Source organism: Anabrus simplex, chromosome 3 (assembly GCF_040414725.1).
Source record: "Anabrus simplex isolate iqAnaSimp1 chromosome 3, ASM4041472v1, whole genome shotgun sequence".
NCBI classification, from domain to species: domain Eukaryota; kingdom Metazoa; phylum Arthropoda; class Insecta; order Orthoptera; family Tettigoniidae; genus Anabrus; species Anabrus simplex.
Window position 1 is genome coordinate 417,146,297 of NC_090267.1, and position 19,188 is coordinate 417,165,484.

The 19,188-nt window shown below is 43.0% G+C and overlaps 1 protein-coding gene across 6 annotated transcripts in view; it reads right to left on the bottom strand.

Moving 5' to 3' along the window:
• The window catches only part of LOC136867386 (monocarboxylate transporter 13), a 258,356-nt gene that overhangs the window by 165,649 nt on the left and 73,519 nt on the right, over positions 1–19,188 (bottom strand). For all 6 annotated transcript variants that reach the window (XM_067144566.2, XM_067144571.2, XM_068227083.1 and 3 more), the window contains exon 2: positions 5,294–5,374. In XM_067144566.2, coding sequence (XP_067000667.2) covers positions 5,294–5,356 — 63 coding nt within the window. In that variant the 5' untranslated portion in view covers positions 5,357–5,374. The remainder of the gene's footprint in view (positions 1–5,293; positions 5,375–19,188) is intronic.

The following is a 19,188-nucleotide window of genomic DNA, read 5'->3' on the forward strand; positions in this document are numbered from 1 at the left end:
TTCGTTTTCCTATGTCGACAATTAAACGAAAATGAACCTTACATGCATTGTACACTAGGAGTGCGTAAATACGCAATGCAAACGTGCATTCCTACAGTACGGTACTGTAAGGTTCATTTTCCTTTACATATGCGCATAGGAAAATGAACACAACAAAATTTGTTCTGACGGACTGCATATACATACGTGGCTGGGAGGCGTGGCCAGTCTTAAGGAGAATAATTGATAGGAAGAGCTTTGTGGAATACAACATTTTACCGTTCCAGCGACGATATTTTCTATAATTACTGTTATGTGCTAATAGCCGGGCTGAGTAGCAACTCAAATGGTAGAGCGCTGGCCTTCATAGACCAACTTGGCAGGTTCGATCCTGCCTCTAGTCTGGGGGTGAAGGTTCTCAAATACATAGTTAGTGGGACGTAAAATCCAATAACATTAACATTACTATATGCTAATAACTTATATTTCTGAATATATTTCGAAGTTCGTGAAATAATACAGTATCCGTGATCCGATATACAGTAAATACGAAGAAAGAGACAAAAATGTCATGCGAGAAGAGACCTGTTACTGGATCTCGGTTATTTCAAAAGGGGGTCTTACACATCCCAGTCATGTGTGGTTAAAAAAAACTTAGCCCAGTTCGAAATTTCATTTGGTGTGTTTCACGGTAAGACTGCATCCAGATGCAAAAACATAATGAAAACTCTTATTTCTATTATTAAATCAAAATTTCCAGTATTCCATGACAAAATAATTTGTCTCTACGTAAGGACCAGGACATTTATTAGGATATCGCATTTTAATGCAAAGAGTAAGGAGCTAGCACTGAGAAAATATGCCAATAAGAAGGCTAAGCTTTGGGCTGGTTCATCAAGTAAGTCTCCTGACACGTACGTTTTAATAATTTAATGTAATTTCATAAAGATGTCGATATGATGTATATTTTCCTATGCCATTGATATAAATATTTACTTCATCAGGAAATTAATTAATTATTTTCAGTTGCATGGCAATATTTTATTTCTTTTTGTATTATATGTCATGCATTTGATAGTTGATGTTCTACCTGCTCAGCATGTGTTGAAATTTAACTCATTTTCACGTTTTTAAATCTATTGGAAGTGCCGTTACTTATCGAATCGGACTAAACCAGACTATTATTTGGTGAAAGATTGAGAAGATGTTTCATAGGCACGAAAACTCACAGGCTTGCTGTACTGCGACTTTGTACCTTACTCGCGATCGTTCATATTACGTGACGTCATAGCGCTCCAGCCAATGGAAGCTTCAACCGCCGGAGTAGCCTACCTAGTATTCTAGTTACCTTGATAACACCCATTAAAATTAAATGTATTATTGGTTGTTATGAAACATGAAAATGAAGTAATAATTTAACCTGGTAGTCTGGAAATAACATTACACATTTCGACACTGGGCGTTGTCGTTTATGCTTGTACTGTATTCTGATTCTAATATACACTGACTGACAGAGCAAATGCAACACCAAGAAGGAGTGGTTCGAAAGGGATGAAAGTTGGGAAAAAAACAGAGACGGCACGGACGAATAATTGATGTTTATTTCAAACCGATATGCAGGTTACACAATGCGCACGGCATCGACTCAGTAGGATGTAGGACCACCGCGAGCGGCGATGCACGCAGAAACACGTCGAGGTACAGAGTTAATAAGAGTGCGGATGGTGTCCTGAGGGATGGTTCTCCATTCTCTGTCAACCATTTGCCACAGTTGGTCGTCCGTACGAGGCTGGGGCAGAGTTTGCAAACGGCGTCCAATGAGATCCCACACGTGTTCGATTGGTGAGAGATCCGGAGAGTACGCTGGCCACGGAAGCATCTGCACACCTCGTAGAGCCTGTTGGGAGATGCGAGCAGTGTGTGGGCGGGCATTATCCTGCTGAAACAGAACATTGGGCAGCCCCTGAAGGTACGGAAGTGCCACCGGCCGCAGCACATGCTGCACGTAGCGGTGGGCATTTAACGTGCCTTGAATACGCACTAGAGGTGACGTGGATTCATACGCAATAGCGCCCCAAACCATGATGCCGCGTTGTCTAGCGGTAGGGCGCTCCACAGTTACTGCCGGATTTGACCTTTCTCCACGCCGACGCCACACTCGTCTGCGGTGACTATCACTGACAGAACAGAAGCGTGACTCATCGGAGAACACGACGTTCCGCCATTCCCTCATCCAAGTCGCTCTAGCCCGGCACCATGCCAGGCGTGCACGTCTATGCTGTGGAGTCAATGGTAGTCTTCTGAGCGGACGCCGGGAGTGCAGGCCTCCTTCAATCAATCGACGGGAAATTGTTCTGGTCGATATTGGAACAGCCAGGGTGTCTTGCACATGCTGAAGAATGGCGGTTGACGTGGCGTGCGGGGCTGCCACCGCTTGGCGGCGGATGCGCCGATCCTCGCGTGCTGACGTCACTCGGGCTGCGCCTGGACCCCTCGCACGTGCCACATGTCCCTGCGCCAACCATCTTCGCCACAGGCGCTGCACCGTGGACACATCCCTATGGGTATCGGCTGCGAGAAATGCCTCCGTTGACGGCGGCCTGGCATTCTTAGCTATATACGTGTCCTGTGGCACACGACAACACGTTCTACAATGACTGTCGGCTGAGAAATCACGGTACGAAGTGGGCCATTCGCCAACGCCGTGTCCCATTTATCGTTCGCTACGTGCGCAGCACAGCGGCGCATTTCACATCATGAGCATACCTCAGTGACGTCAGTCTACCCTGCAATTGGCATAAAGTTCTGACCACTCCTTCTTGGTGTTGCATTTGCTCTGTCAGTCAGTGTAGTTTTCAAATATCGCTAGTATAAACGTATAGTCTGTGGAATCACATTTTGAATAAGTACACAACTTGTTTGGTAAGTACCTGTCTTCCGTTACAATTAATTTGCATTGGACATTTCATAATACTACTAAATATTATCATGAGAAATTGTTCGAATTGCTATTTTTGTTTCCATCGCTGCTTAATACTAGCTAGGTTATCTCTTTAGTACAATTGTATTTTGTTGAAATAGTAGTATTATAATATTAAAGTATGAAGGCTTTCACGGCCGGTGTTAATATAATAAAAATCTTCCGGGCTGTTATGCCGTGGTCCACTCCTCTCGCTTCTCCCAGACGTTTCGATTACTACTGCGGTAGTCATCTTCTGTGGCGTCGTGTAGATACGCTCTCCTATATCCCGCTGGCGACTGCAGTAGTCGAAACGTCTGGGAGAAGCGAGAGGAGTGGACCACGGCATAATAGCCCGGAAGATTTTTATTATAGTATTATAATATGTCATAATCCCCATACAAGTATTGAGGTATTGATAATCCATACAATTTGATTAGTTTCAAACAGATAATCATATATTCTGATCAAATTAGAGACGTATTAGAGTATATGACTCCAGAACTCTATTAATGAGAGCAGGCATGGCTTGTAGAGTGGCCTGGCTATAAACCAAACAATTAATAGGATATCCGCCACCTGGGTAACAGCCCTAAATGCAAATCACTGATGATTGATTGATTGATTGATTGATTGATTGATTGATTGATTGATTGATTGATTGATTGATTGATTGATTGATTGATTGATTGATTGATTGATTGATTGATTGATTGATTGATTGATTGATTGATTGATTGATTGATTGATTGATTGATTGATTGATTGATTGATTGATTGATTGATTCCTCGGAATCGATTTCGAAATGAGGTACCCAATTCCCCAGGCATATGGAATCCGCTCTTCGCGATTCCCAGTCGCAACCCATCACAAGGCAAAACACATAATGTGCCTTCAACGCTACCCCTTCACGCCCTCCCCACCTTTTGCTAGTGGCTTTCCGTCGCACCGTCACAGGTATGTTTTATTGCGACGATCGGATAGGAAAGACCTAGGAGTTGGAACGAAGCGGCCGTGGCCTTAATTAAGGTACAGCCCCAGCATTCGCCTGGTGTAAAAATGGAAAAGTACGGAAAACCATCTTCAGGGCTGCCGATAGTGGGTTTCGAACCCACTATCTCCCGGATACAAGCTCACAGCCGCGTGCCCCTAACCGCACTGCCAGCTCGCCCGGTCCTCTCCTTTTGAGTACTGGAGTGGGGCAGTGTTGATGGTTTATGTCGGGATACCATTTCTGTGCATGCATGTATGATGATTGTTTAATCTTAGCCGATCACAGTGAATACACTTGACTATGGTCGCTGCCGCAGTGGAAGACCACCTTGCCTGTCACTCAGCTCTCGGAACAGAAATGTTTACTATTGTTTTTCACCCCTGGCGTCATTGTGTACTGTATCGGTATACGCCGAAGCATGCTGTACTGCTACCCCGACAAATGTTTACGACACTGCCAGCATAGTCGATGTTCTGCTTGGTCGTACATTATACCTCCTGTTATACAATGTACACAATTATGGATAGCCTATACCAGGGATGGCAAACCTTTGTCGACTGGCGTGTCAATTAAGGTCTTGGCTATAACTTTTTACTGTCCAGTGTGCCACCAGTTATTGTCTTTTAAAATCATCATGAAACCCATCATCTGACTTAATTTGGGTATTATATTGCATTACGAACAAAATCCATTCGACAGAATGTTTCATGATTTTGTGCAAACATCACTTCTTTTCCTACCGCTTTTTCACACACCTGTGGGGTCGCGGGTGCGAACTGCGTCGCACATGTGGATTTGGTCCTATTTTACGGCCGGATGCCCTTCCTGGCGCCAACTCTATATGGGGGGATGTAATCACCATTGCGTGTTTGGTTGGTAGTGTAGTGTGTTGTCTGAATATGATGAGAAGAGTATTTGGACGGACACATACACCCAGTCCGAGTCAGAAGAATTAATCAGAAGCGATTAAAACCCCCAATCCGGCCGGTAATCGAGCCCGGGACCTTCTGAACCGAAGGCCAGTACGCTGACTCATTCAGCCAATGAGTCAGACTAGAGCAAACATCACTGAAAATTACATTTTCTTAACCGATAAATTTTAATAAGGTATATTTTTATTGCTTTAACCTAATAAAATGTGTACAAAATATGGCCATAAAATTAATTGTGACATACTTCTTTATTAAAGCGTAACGCTAAGTTGGTAGATTTTAGACCTATTTATTGCATGTTAAAAACATTAAAACATGTTAGTATGTTGTCTGACGTGCCACTGAAGTCGTGTTCGCGTGTCACCTAGTGGCACGCGTGTCATAGGTTCGCCATCTCTGGCCTATACAGTATTCAATAGGCTACTTACAAACATTCCAGCCATTCCACAGACTACCATCCATCCCCAACCCCCGTCTGGGACGCCTTCCATTTCCTAGCAGCCGTCAACCTGTGAAGATTCAAGATTAAAAATCAGAGACTTAGGTATAAATTTGGGCAAATATTTAATATAGGACGAGAAATAAGAGATTGGAATCATTTATCAAGGGGAATGTCATATATTTGCAAACTCTTTGAAAACATCAAGAGAAAGGCTAGGTAAACAATTAATAGGATATCCGCCACCTGGGTGACAGCCCTAATACAAATCATTGATTGATTGATTGATTGATTGATTGATTGATTGATTGATTGATTGATTGATTGATTGATTGATTGATTGATTGATTGATTGATTTCAATTATCCACACCAAACAAACAACTAGAATAACAAATCTTATGAAACGGAAACATCAGTTCTGAAATGAAAAGCTGATAAAGCTATGGAACACTACTGTACAGAACTTTAAAACCTCAGTATCTATCCACTGAAGTAGTTCACCGGGCTTGCATCTGCCTTGCCGTAGAAAGTAATGAACTACTACTACTACTACTACTACTACTAAATGTTTTCATTCCACCCCTGAAGGGCCTGAGGTTCACTCAGCCTGCACCAAAAATGTGAACCAAGTTAATTCCTTAGGGCAAAGGCGGCCAGGCGTAGAGCTAACCATTCTATTTTTTTTTTTTATTTTTTTTTTGCTAGTTGCTTTACGTCGCACCGACACAGATAGGTCTTATGGCGACGATGGGACAGGAAATAGCTAGGAGTTGGAAGGAAGCGGCCGTGGCCTTAATTAAGGTACAGCCCCAGCATTTGCCTGGTGTGAAAATGGGAAAGCACGGAAAACCATTTTCAGGGCTGCCGACAGTGGGGTTCGAACCTACTATCTCCCGAATACTGGATACTTGCCGCACTTTAGCGACTGTAGCTATCGAGCTCGGTCTAACCATTCTACCCCACCATGTGCCGAGGTTACGGATAGTGGAAGTCTTTACCTTCCACCCCTCCAGGGACCTTCATGACCTGTACGGAGATGACTTTTTTAAATACCTTGGAGAAATAATTCATCCTTCAGCATTAGACAGTTTGGCCAATATAGCAAGGGCCTCAGAACCTCAGAGGACATTTAGACCAACGTGGGGTCACTACAATAAACGAGTAATGTTACGTAATGTTAAATTGAAACATTGCAAAACAGTTATCTACCAGAAGCTCTAAATGCAACAGAAAATTTAACTTTAGTAGGTCATTCTAAAATTGCAGATATTGAGAAACAAAAATGGAAAATTCTTAGGAAAATTTTCGACCCCATACAAGAAAATGGAATTTGAAGCAAAAGGCGAATTTCAGACCTCTATAGTCACACAAATAGTATCATCAATACTGTCCAGAGGAGACGTTTGGCATTTTTTGGACACATTCTTAGGATGGATAATAATAGACTCACAAAAAGATTAGTCAATGTAATAAACTCCCAAAAGAGGAGGAAAAATTGGCTGGAGGAAATAAGAAGAATTGAACATCAGGGAAGACATCATGGAAAATCGTGAAGTCTTCACGACCTCTGTAATTAAACACACATTTTGTGGTGAAAAGTAGCAGCAAGACTGGTACAAAATGGTCAGAAGAACGGAAGAGATAACACAGTGAGTTCATAAAGTGATTTTGGAAGAACAGAGCCAAGAACAAGTTCCAACGCGCTCTATGAATTGCCATAATGAAACAACAACAACAACAATAATAATAATAATAATAATAATAATAATAATAATAATAATAATAATAATAATAATAATAATAATAATAATGGGTTTTACGAGCGCGTTGGCTGGACATTTTTACGAGAGATCATCATTTTACCCAGATCATTAATCTAGTGCTTCAGAATAAACAATATATCGTGTTACACTATTTGGAGCTTTGTTTGTATATCCAACCCTCAAGGTATTATGAGGTATACTAAACTGGGTGATGACGGACATACGTTAACGCTGATTTGTGTGTATGAGTACAACAAAATTGAAATTCATATTTTAGACTTATCTAGCCATTATACGCACCTTTCTATGAGCTGTTATCCAAGTTGCTCCTTACGTGAACCAAACTGAAGTTTGTATGGAACTACTTGTAAGTGTAATGCGGACTCTGTGTGGGAAGCACCAAACTAGCCGTAAAAGCCTCAAATACAACGATTTCATTCCCTCCTTCGTCCTGACTGTCGTCGCTGATAAGTTAACTCAGATAAGAGTCAATAACAAAGAGCTACTATCATTCCAGTGAAACAAATTGTAATAATTTACAGCCATTCATCATAAATAATTGTAAGCGGAATGGGCTATAATTTGACAAACCAACAGCGTTTAAACTTTCAAGCAAAACGTTGGAAAATGGAATTAAAATTAGGCCTAATAGAAGGTATTTATTTATTTATTTATTTATTTATTTATTTATTTATTTATTTATTTATTTATTTATTTATTTATTAGTCAATAGTGGGACCCGCCCACAATGTACCACGTTGTTCATGTTACAAATGTGCACAGTTTCGAGGTAATGGAATAATACGCATGATCGGTTATGGTAATAGAATGTAACATTACATCAACTAACACTTGACCGAGTGAGTTGGCCATGCGGCTAGGAACGCGCAGCTATGAGCTTGCATTCGACAGATGGTGGGTTCGTACTCCACTGTCGGTAGCCCTGAAGATGGTTTTACGTGATCTCCCATTTTCATACCAGGCAAATGCTGGGGCTGGTGGTGGCGATTTTTGTTTTAAGAGGAAGTACAACTAGACAACCATCCTCTATATAACAGTAATCAGAGAGAAAAAATGGAAGCGATCCGACACTTGAAAAATGAAGATATCGGCCTAAGAAAGACAAGGACCATGAAGGGCGTGAAAATGAAAGATTCCCTAGGCCCACAGTGCTCTAATACCGACGGGATCGGATAGGATAGATGGCAGTGAGGATTCTGGCACAAGTAATTGGAAGCAATGCCAGGACTCAGCTAAGGGCCCAGTGGTCTCCAACCACTGTTCCAAAGTTAAGAGCCCCTGGAGCCCCTTTTAGTCTCCTCTTACGACAGGCAGGGTTTACCGTTTATTTTATTCTACTGAAGCCGATCCCGCGGTGTAGGGGTAGCGTGCCTGCCTCTTACCCGTAGGCCCCGGGTTCGATTCCCGGCCAGGTCAGGGATTTTTCTGTCGACCTGAGGGCTGGTTGATGGTCCACTCAGTCTACGTGATTACAATTGAGGAGCTATCTGACGGTGATATAGCAGCCCCGGTCTAGAATGGCAGGAATAACGGCCGAGAGCATTCGTCGTGCTGGTCACACGACACCTAGTAATCTGCAGACCTTCGGGTTGAGCAGCGATCGCTTGGAAGGCCATGGCCCTTTGGAGCTGTTGAGCCATGGGATTTCGTTTGGTCTGGTTATTCTATCGCCCCTACCCACAGGGGTAAGTAAGGTAAGGGTGTATTCTGCCCGAAGGCAGGTCCGAACCTCCGCAGAGGTGTGCCTGAGCCGGAGCTTACGTACGGTAGGGTGACCATTTCCTTTCCGCTCCTCTATTCCCTTACCCCCCACCAACAGCGCGTGGCAACCCATCCAAATTTTGACCACGCCCAATGTTGCTTAATTTCGAAGATCTCACGGGATCCGGTGTTTCAACATGGCTACGGCCGTTGGTAGGATGTACCTTAATTAAGGCCATGGCTGTTTTTTTCCCACTCCTACCCATTTCCCATCCCATCATCGCCATAAGATCTATCTGTGTCTGTGCGACATAAAGGCAATTGTAGGAAAAACACTTGAAAATACATCACAAATGGAAATGGAAAAACCTTATTTTTTCTGCAGTTTTGTAACTTTCTGAACTTATTTGCGAATTATTGATATCTATTCGTAATTTCATACATTTTTCTACCCGCAAAATAATTAATCTAGTGGCGTAGGATAAACAATATTACGTGTCACATTACTGAGTGCATATGTTTGTACGTCTAATTCTTGCACCGTTTCTCTACGGAGTAGAGTATGAAGTGAGATGAATCTTTGTAGCGAGATTTTACGACCGAATGTCCTTCCTGATGTCAACCTCATCAGAAGAATGTGCCACAATATTGGGACTGTAAATATATAAATTCCTCGGACTTCCAACCCTAGAGGTAAGGTAAGGGTTATTCTGCCCGAAGGCAGGTCCGAACCTCCGCAGAGGTGTTCCTGAGCCGGAGTTTAAGTGCGGTAGGGTGGCCAGTTCCTTTCCGCTCCTCCATTCCCTTACCCCCCACCAACAGCGCGTGGCAACCCATTCAACTCCTGACCACGCCCAATGTTGCTTAACTTCGGAGATCTCACGGGATCCGGTATTTCAACACGGCTACGGCCGTTGGCAACCCTAGAGCAAGCTGCATATAATAAGCCGTGAGAGAAACAAGAAGTTTCCAAGAATCCCTGCTACTTCCAAATATTGTCCTTGAGTCTTTTTGCAGTCATCGCGAAAGCTAGATATATTGGAAATTGCAGTCGTTTGAATCCAATCGATATGTCAGAAGAGATTATTGGTAACCGTGCGATGAGTATGTCTCCTTTCGCAGCACCGGTCAGTATCTTAGCCTGGATAATGATGATAATGTGATGTTTTAAGTATGGGCCTCGTTCCGTTGCAAAATGAAGGCGGATCCAAATTTCGGAGTAAAATTATGGGCGATCTAATTTTAAGGATAAGAAGATGAGGAGGCATTTCTGGTGGATCTCGTGAATTCAGGAATTCTAGGGGATAAGTCACTGCTTTTTTAATCTAAAAATGGTATCGACGTATTTATACTAAGGCACGCGAGAGTTGGAGTCTACGTTCAGCACCACGGGAGAGTAAAAGTTGACTAACGTTGCTCGAAATGGTCCGTTGCTATGGCAACGACAACAGCGATGCTACATTTAAGGAAGCTATTGCCACATGGGTTGGCTTGCTCTCAGTCACTTTTGGGATATTATTAAAAGTGGCACTGTGTTAGCTGTGTTAGTTTTTGCTGCTTTATGTATTTACGTGTTTGTGTTCTGAATATGGTTTTCGTTGTTAGTTTATTTTCTGTAAGTTCATCAGTGGCTAGTTGTGCATTTCTATTCTGAATTAAACATGTACATTGTTTGAGGTTATTGTCCAAAACATGATTTTGTTAGTGACTATGAAATCCAATATGTATCGACAGTGGCGTGTTTTGTCTTAAATGCTATAATTATTAGCACAAGCTTAAGAACGGGTCAAAGTTTATTGAATTCCATTAGGGCTACTTGTTTTACTAAACACTCAGCCTGTATGAAAGTGTGAAGGTAACTATGACAACGCAGCGTACTCCATAGTTATTGCTTTCGCCCCTCAACTGTCAGACTCCAACCCTCCTGGAACTAATTTATGCAGAAGCCTCTCCTGTTATTTTTTCACATTGTCATTTCTTGACGTCTGAAAGCAATCATTCAATACTCATTCCAGACAGTAAATTGCTATGTTGTATCACAGAGCAAAATCTGGCGTCCTTTTATACTCATGTATAGAACTGAGGTTAACACACGTAGAGGAATGCAGACTATGGTACATACGTAATCCAATCTGTAACTAATACGAACTCTGTGCAGGTTGGAATAAACAGAGTCAAGAAAATATGTCTGAAAGCAATCACTCAATACTAATTCCAGACAATAAACTGCTATGTTATATCAAGACCAACTACAATTACATCAGACCCTAACTCAGAAGAAACATGGCGGACATCGGTGGGCAACATGAGAGTTTAAGGCTGAGCGCACATTGGATCCGTATTTGTTTTGTACGGTTATGTACCACCGTGATCGTACGTATGAACGCAAACATTGGTTGCAAACTCGTTCGATGCGATCGTTCAGTATTCGCTTTTGTCTTGCTCTCTCAACAAATGAATAATTATCTCTGTCATCATCATAGAACTGAGTGCGTTAATGAAATATGTCTTAAAAGGGAAGAATTAGGGGAATTTCATCACAACTGGGAAGATAATTAAAAAATTCGAAAAAAATCACTTCGCATTATCGTCACAAAGCATGCGAAAATTACATGGACAACGGAGAAAGCAATTATAATACGGAAGTATACAGTCTTCTCTACCATTCTGATTAAATATGACATATTAAAATTATATATATACCGGGTGGTTCACCAGCCCCTTATTTTTTCGGAGACAGGCAACCCAAATAACGTGTATAACCTAAAGAGCCTTATAATTTCCTTTTATGAGCACCAAATAACTTGAAATTCCTCCTTATGGTCAAAAAGGCTCTTCCCTACCTGTGTGTCATCACTGTAAATTGATCCATAGACCTAGCAAAACTAAAAATTTCTTTTCTGCTATTTGCATTACGTCGCACCGACACAGATAGGTCTTATGGCGACGATGGGACAGGAGAGGGCTAGGACTGGGAAGAAAGCGGCCGTGGCCTTAATTAAGGTACAGCCCCAGCATTTACCTGGTGTGAAAATGGGAAACCAGGGAAAACCTTCAGGGCTCCGATAGTGGGGTTTGAACCCACTATCTCCCGATTACTGGATACTGGCCGCACTTAAGCGACTGCAGCTATCGATCTCGGTATAGGAAAAACTACTATGCACAATTCCGCGCCAAATACTAAGATTGATTGCGCCTTGAAATAACACACGTATCCGTAATACGATGGGATTAATAGGTTACGCACCGTGCTCTGTAACGTAAGGAAGTTAAATGGACACTGTAAACCTCCACTGAAGACTTTAAAACGTATGTTAACTTTCGAGGTGGATCGGCCGTACTTAAGCACTAAACCTCTAGCAAGCATCGTGTATGTTGACTTCGTGGCTGAAGTGTGGAGCAGACGATGTGTGAGTATCGGCTGCGTAGTGGTTCAAATCCAGTATAAGGCAATTTTTTGAACGAGAGAGGTGCTTCATTTCAGCGAGGATACAATAACAATCAGTACATTTTACTTTTGGTTTTAAGGGGTGCACTCTTAATTTATTTTTTTTAATTTCTTTACTATTTGCTTACGTCGCACCGACACAGATAGGTCTCATGGCGACGATGGGACAGGAGAGGCTTAGGAATGGGAAGGAAATGGCAGTGGCCTTAATTAAAGTACAGCCCCAGCATTTGCCTTGTGTGAAAATGGGAAACCATGGAAAAACATCTTCAGGGCTGCCGACAGTGGGACTCGAGCCCACTATCTCCCGGATGCGACCTCACAGCTGCGCGTCCCTAACCGCACGGCCAACTCGCCCGGTACCTGCGCTCTGATTTGGCGTCCTTCCTCTGTTTTAAGGCGTGCGCTCCGATTTGGCATCCTCCTCCTAAAGATGGGTGGGGGTAGGATTGGAAAGGAAATCGGCCTTGGTCTTTTATTCAAGTACCGTCCCGGCAATCGCCTGTTTTTTTTTTTTTTTTTCATTTGTTCGGGGCGTCGACCGATGAAGATCTTTTGCCCCTACTTGCACCACATGTGAGGAACCTGCGTGTATTATGTAAATGGCGGAAGTGTAAAGTGTTGAATGTGAGGAAAGGAACGTTAAGGTCGACACAAACGCCCAGTCCCCAGGCTAGGGAAATTAATCATTTACAATTAAAACCCCGTGATCCGGCCGGGAATCGAACCCGGAGCCCCCGGGTGACAGGCCGACACGTTGCCCCCTACACCGCTGGGAACCGAGGAAAACCGTTTTCAGGACGGCTGACATGGAATTCGAATCCACAACCTGCCGAATTCAACGCACACAAATAATCAACACCTACCAGGTCACATCACAGCACTTATTCATTTCCGCACGATATATTTATCTAAACAATACGTTGAATTCTTGCTAATTTGTGGAGAAAGTACGGTCGAATTAAAATGTATGCCATGTTTTCCGTAATGGTAAATGTTACCGAGTTTTTGTGGTAGTTAAGCATGAAAGAAGGTGCTGGGTGGTGAATAGGTCTCAAGCTACTAAAGAGAAATTAAATTTTAAAATTTAACAAGGTTATATTTTCTTTTCAAAATTAGGTAACAACAAATAGAACAGGTACTTAGTAGCCGAAATACAACTTGAAATGTACAATTACAGGGATTAAAGAATTTGGGCTTCGAGCCCTGAAAATACAATTCTTGAGCAACTAGCTCAACTTTACGATATACCAATTTCAACAAAAGGGGCAGAAGACCCCACTCAAACCCTGGAGCCCTTGCTCCAAATTACACAGCAAAGCCTCCTCGAGGCATACAACTCTCAGTTTTAGAAAAGAGCCACTCGCTCTTAAAGTTAAGCCTCTCCCAGGCCACACCAAACTCAACTTTCAAGTCGTCCTCAAAGGACATATACACAGGGGTAAAATACCCAACCTACTGAGGTCTATTAGGTGAGAAAAGATTAATACATGACCTCTAAAATACAACTTGAGAGGAGGCGAACTTGCACTCCTAATACACTTTGCATTTAAAACCTAATCTGGCTCTGGGCCACTAACGCAAGGGCTAATCCCATACTACAGAGGTGACTTAGAGAAGAACACTTTACATTACATAAACGAAGAAAAGTTTGAGAAAATAAGTTCACCTCAAAACAAATGTGAGTGGGAGCTCGAGAGGGTTAGCACTCTCTATCCCAATATGTAACTTTACAAGAAAAGAAGAAAAGAGTAGTTACATTTTAGGAAAAGGTTACATGATGGAAAACGCTTCGAACCCGCCGCGAGAGTTAAACTGCCGACCTAGCAAGAAAAGAAGATATTAATAGGCCATTACCTGGTAGTAGATCGCTGCCGAGGAAAGAGGCGCTTCTCGCCTCCTGCAAAGTACTTAATACACTGAAAGATGGAACAGAAGTGGCCCGGAGACCCCAAAATCAGCAGTTTATATCCTCTCGCGGAAGATTCTAGGCGTTAGGGGAAATAAAACACCCTCCCACAAAATCTTTATTGGTTCGGGAAAAGAAACCCCTACATAGAGGAAAAAGAAACACATTATTGGTGGAAAATTAATTAAAGAAATTCGGGATTGGCTAGATCCAAACTAAGGGGAAAAAGAGGGGTATACAGCCAACTTAAACAATAACAGAAAGAAATTTAACAAGAAACAAACTTTTGAAATAAAAATTTCTCCAACAAAATAGTTCTTTGATTTCGCACTAGGTTGCACTATTGTAATTCTTCAGTAGTGTCCTCTAGAAGAGAAAGTTCACACTTCTTATTTCAAGCGAAACAAAAACACATCAAAAGTGACACAGTTCAAAAACTCAAAATTTTCCACGTGGTGACATCTTCTGAGAAAGTAGAGAATTAATAGAATAGATAAAGTTCAACCTTCCTCCAGAAGAGGAGTTTCAACTGGCGCAACTTTTAAATAAACAGAGTAGAGGTGTACCGCCCGGTACAGACCTCCCCCCCCAAAAGTTCCTCCAAGGGGTAACACAGAAGAACATAAGCTTTGTTTCCAAAATAAGGTCCAAGTTTTGATGTTGATATTAAGATTAATTGCGGAAGCATTTATAAGATTTTAGTAATTTGGTTGGTTGCAATTTCAAAATTTTGTTGTTGCCGGTGCAGTAAAGTTTTTATGTTTGTAGAAGTTGAATTTCTGAAGATAAACCTTTAATGCTTAAAAGGTGAAGAAAAGTTTTTGCAATGTCCACCAAATATTGTTGTTAAATTCCCAAATGTAATTATTGCTTATGGTGACTGTCCATGTAGTTGATGTAGATTGAGTCGGATGGCCAGACCGGCCGTTGCAGCTTGCGTCCAACGGAGGCCGCTCGGACCCCTCAAGTACCCTGAGATACCGCTCGCCCGCACTATGAGGGGAGCAGAGGTGTTGAAGTACGCCGCGCCCGCGGTGAACAGATACAGGCTGCGGGCATGTAGCAGGTCGTGCGCCGCACATCAGCCTTGGCCGGGAGGTGAGCTCCGGCTCGCCGTGCACATGTCGTCCTCGCTGGAGAGGAGGGGGCCCATCCCCCTCCCCAGTCGCTGCGCGGCGCTGCGCGGCTGCGGGGGCGCTGAAACATTAAAGCTAGGCGGCAGAATTGTGTTGGACAATTATTTTCTTTGAGGGTACAGGCTTGTAGAGAGAGTGAGGGGCCAGCGGCGTGCAGATATTCATGGTATTCATTAAGCCACTGTGTAGAGTGGAGCAGGAGACGGGAGCGTGGTAATGGCCGTGGCAAGAACAGGATGGCAGTTTAACGGGTCGGGGCAGGTTTTACATAAGGCTTACATCTAAAACCAAAATATTACAGAAGGGGCAGAATGCCTTAAAAGTGAAACTCAAAAAAAATATAACCTTCATATCCTTTCAAAATAATATGGAGCAAGTTAACACAGAAATTACACCGGTTTCACCTGGGACAGGTGAACTCTAAATATCCTCTCGGTGGCTGGATTACTTAGCAATAAGGTAACCGGCGTAAGAAAATCGAGAATGATACAAGGCCCATGAAATCTGGGGGCAAGCTTGCCCGCGGGAACAAAATTTTTGACCATAACCTGGTCACCTACCTTCAAAGTGGTGGGTCTCCGTCCACGATCATACCTTTCCCTAACCTTTTCATGAGACACTTTAAGATTAGCTTTAGCCTTCTTCCAAAGATCTTTAACGTTGTCCGGATCTATTGTCTCGGGCAGAATGTCATTCAGAGACCAGAGGTTAGAGAGCGGCGTGTTGGGAACGAACTTAAACATCAAAGAAGCTGGAGTAAATTTGTGAGATTCATGAACCGCCGAATTCAAAGCAAAAGCTAACCAATGCAGGGACGTGTCCCACCTAGAATGATCTTCATGATGATAGGCAATAAGTGCGGACCTGAGATTGCGGTTAACCCGTTCAGCCAGAGATGGTTGAGGGTAATAAGCAGATGTAGTTACATGAGAGATGGACAAGTCAAAACAGAATTTACGAAACAGATTTGATGTAAAAGCTTTAGCATTATCAGATACAATGTATTGGCACGGACCAAAAGAAGCAAAAATAGAATTTAGGCAAGTAATGGTGGACTGAGCGGTAGCCAGCTTAGTCGGAAATAACCAGGAAAATCTTGTAAAACCATCTACACACACAAAGATGAACTTGTTGGCATTACCCTTTGACTGGGGGAAGGGTCCCACATAATCGATATACAGGCGTTCCATGGGGCGCGACGCTTGATGAGAAGACAAAAGGCCTACTTTAGTGGACATGGTGGGTTTACTGATCAAACAAGATTTACAAGCTTTTACAAGTTCTCGAATTTCACCGTCCATACCTTTCCATATGAACATTTCACGAATCTTTTCACGAGTTTTAAAGATTCCAAGATGCCCCCCCGATGGGGTCTCATGATAGTATTTGAAGATCATAGGTACAAGAACCGCTGGAACAACAACTTTCATCAACTTATCATGCCTCGAAGGGCAACATAGAACACCATTCCTCAGAACATAAGGGACAACATGTTCCCCAGAAGAAAGGGTTTCCATTATAGGAGCCAGCGTCGGATCTTCACGTTGGTATTTCTCAATATCCCTAAAAAGCATGGGAGCACCTGTTAAGATGGCATTAACACCAGATAGTATGGACTCGGAAGGTGATGAACTATCGACCGGTTCGTGGGTCTCGACGTCGTTATGAAACATACGGCTGAGTCCATCAGCAACAACATTTTCGGTACCTCTGATATGTCGTACATCAAATTGGAAGGCAGAAATACGGATGGCCCAACGGGCTATACGACCAGTACGACGCGGCCTACCTAAGACCCAGCTTAAGGCTTGATTATCTGTCTCCAGGTCGAATTTGACATGTTCCAGATAGAGACGGAACTTTTCTAAGGCGAATAAGACTGCCAACCCTTCGAGCTCATAGATGGAATACTTGGCTTCTTGAACCGATAGAGTCCTAGATGCATAGGCGATGGGACGCCTCCCTAGTTCAGTCTCTTGAAGAAGGACTGCAGCTACAGCTGACGACGACGCGTCCGTTTGGACGATGAATTTCTTCGAGAAATCAGGCATAGCAAGTACAGGGGCATTACAGAGAGCTAAGTTAAGATCTTCGAAAGCGGCTTGTTGAGAAGGTCCCCACTCGAATTTGATGCCTTTCCTACGAAGAAGGTTTAAGGGCGCCGCTCTATTAGCGAAGTTAGGAATAAACTTCCTGAAGAAATTCACCATACCAATGAATCTAGCGATACCTTTGATGTCCTTAGGAGGTTTAAAATCACGGATGGCCTGTGTTCTAGAATGATCGACTGCTACACCATCAGGTGACACAATATGCCCTAGGAATGACATAGAGGGCTTAGCAAAGGCAACCTTGGACAACTTAACGGTTAACCCAGCCTTACGAAGGCGATTGAGAACTTCTCGCAAATGATCTAGATGTTCTTCAAAGGTTTCGGAAAATACGACGACATCATCCAAGTAGTGATATAAGTACTCAAATTTGATGTCGGAAAAGACCCTATCTAGTAGCCTAGTGAGCACAGCTGCCCCCGTGGGGAGCCCGAAAGGCACGCGGTTGTATTCATATAAATTCCAGTCCGTGGCAAACGCTGTAAGATGTTTAGACTCTTCGGCAAGGGGAATTTGATTATAGGCCTGATTCAAGTCCAAGATGGTGAAGAACTTGGCCTTACGAAACCATGAAAAGCAAGAATGAAGGTCGGGAAGGGGCACAGATTGCAACACCACCTTCCGATTGAGAGCCCTGTAATCAATGACCGGCCTGAAGCCTCCTTGGGGTTTCGGGACTAGAAAAATAGGCGAAGAATACGCTGACTTAGAGGGCCTAATAATACCATCCTTCAACATCTGATCGATGATTTCTTTCAGAGCCTTCATTTTAGGTGGAGATAGCCTATACGGTGGAAAACGGACAGGAATTGAATCCGTGACCTCAATTTTGTATTCAATAAGGTCAGTAACACCAAGAGTATCAGAGAACACCTCGGGAAACGACTGACACAGTTTCCGAATACTATCAGCCTGCTCCTCAGGTAGATGTCTAAGGTCTAACAACATCTCATCCTGGGTAGGCGAAATAGATGAACATGATACAGAATTACACTTTAACAAGGGAATTCTACAATTGGACGCAAATTTGAATATGCACGACCTACACTGGAGATCGAGCACAAGACCAGTGTGAGAAATGAAGTCCGCTCCCAATATGATGGGGCAAGACAAACGCTTGGCCACAAACAATTTGATCTTCCATGTAAACTTAAAAACCCGAATTTTGACATGTATGGAACCTAGAATTTCTAATGGAGATGAATTAGCCGAAACATATTGAACAGGAGAAGAGACATAGTCAGGGAGTTTACAAACAGATTTCAATTTAGAATACCAATCAGCCGAAATAATGGAACAAACACTGCCTGAATCTAAGAGAGCTGTTATAGGCTCGTTATTTAACTCAATCTTAAGAAAAGGAACAGGTGCGGGGGTATCCGCCGCAATCCTAAGACACTCTTTAGGGCATTCAAAAGATGAATTTGAAGGCTGGTCGTTCTCTGCATTTACAACCTGTTTACTAGGGGCTAAGTCTCGGGAAGATGGATTAGTCGGCTCAGCCGACGCCACTAGTCACTTTTTATTATTGGAATAGCTGGAATTTGCACCAGAAGTTGAGCAGGAGGGGGTGCTATTTGAGTTTGGGCAATTCTTGGCGATATGTGAGAAGGCCCCACACTTAAAACAGCCTTGTGATGACCCTACTCCATTCCTTGTCCCACTTGACTTGATCAGAGGACACTTATTCCGCAGATGGTCAGGCGACCCACAAGCATAACATTTACGGGGATTGACTGGTCGGCGAGGTGGAGGCCGAGTGTTACTAAAGGAAGGCGGGGGTTCTTTCGCCA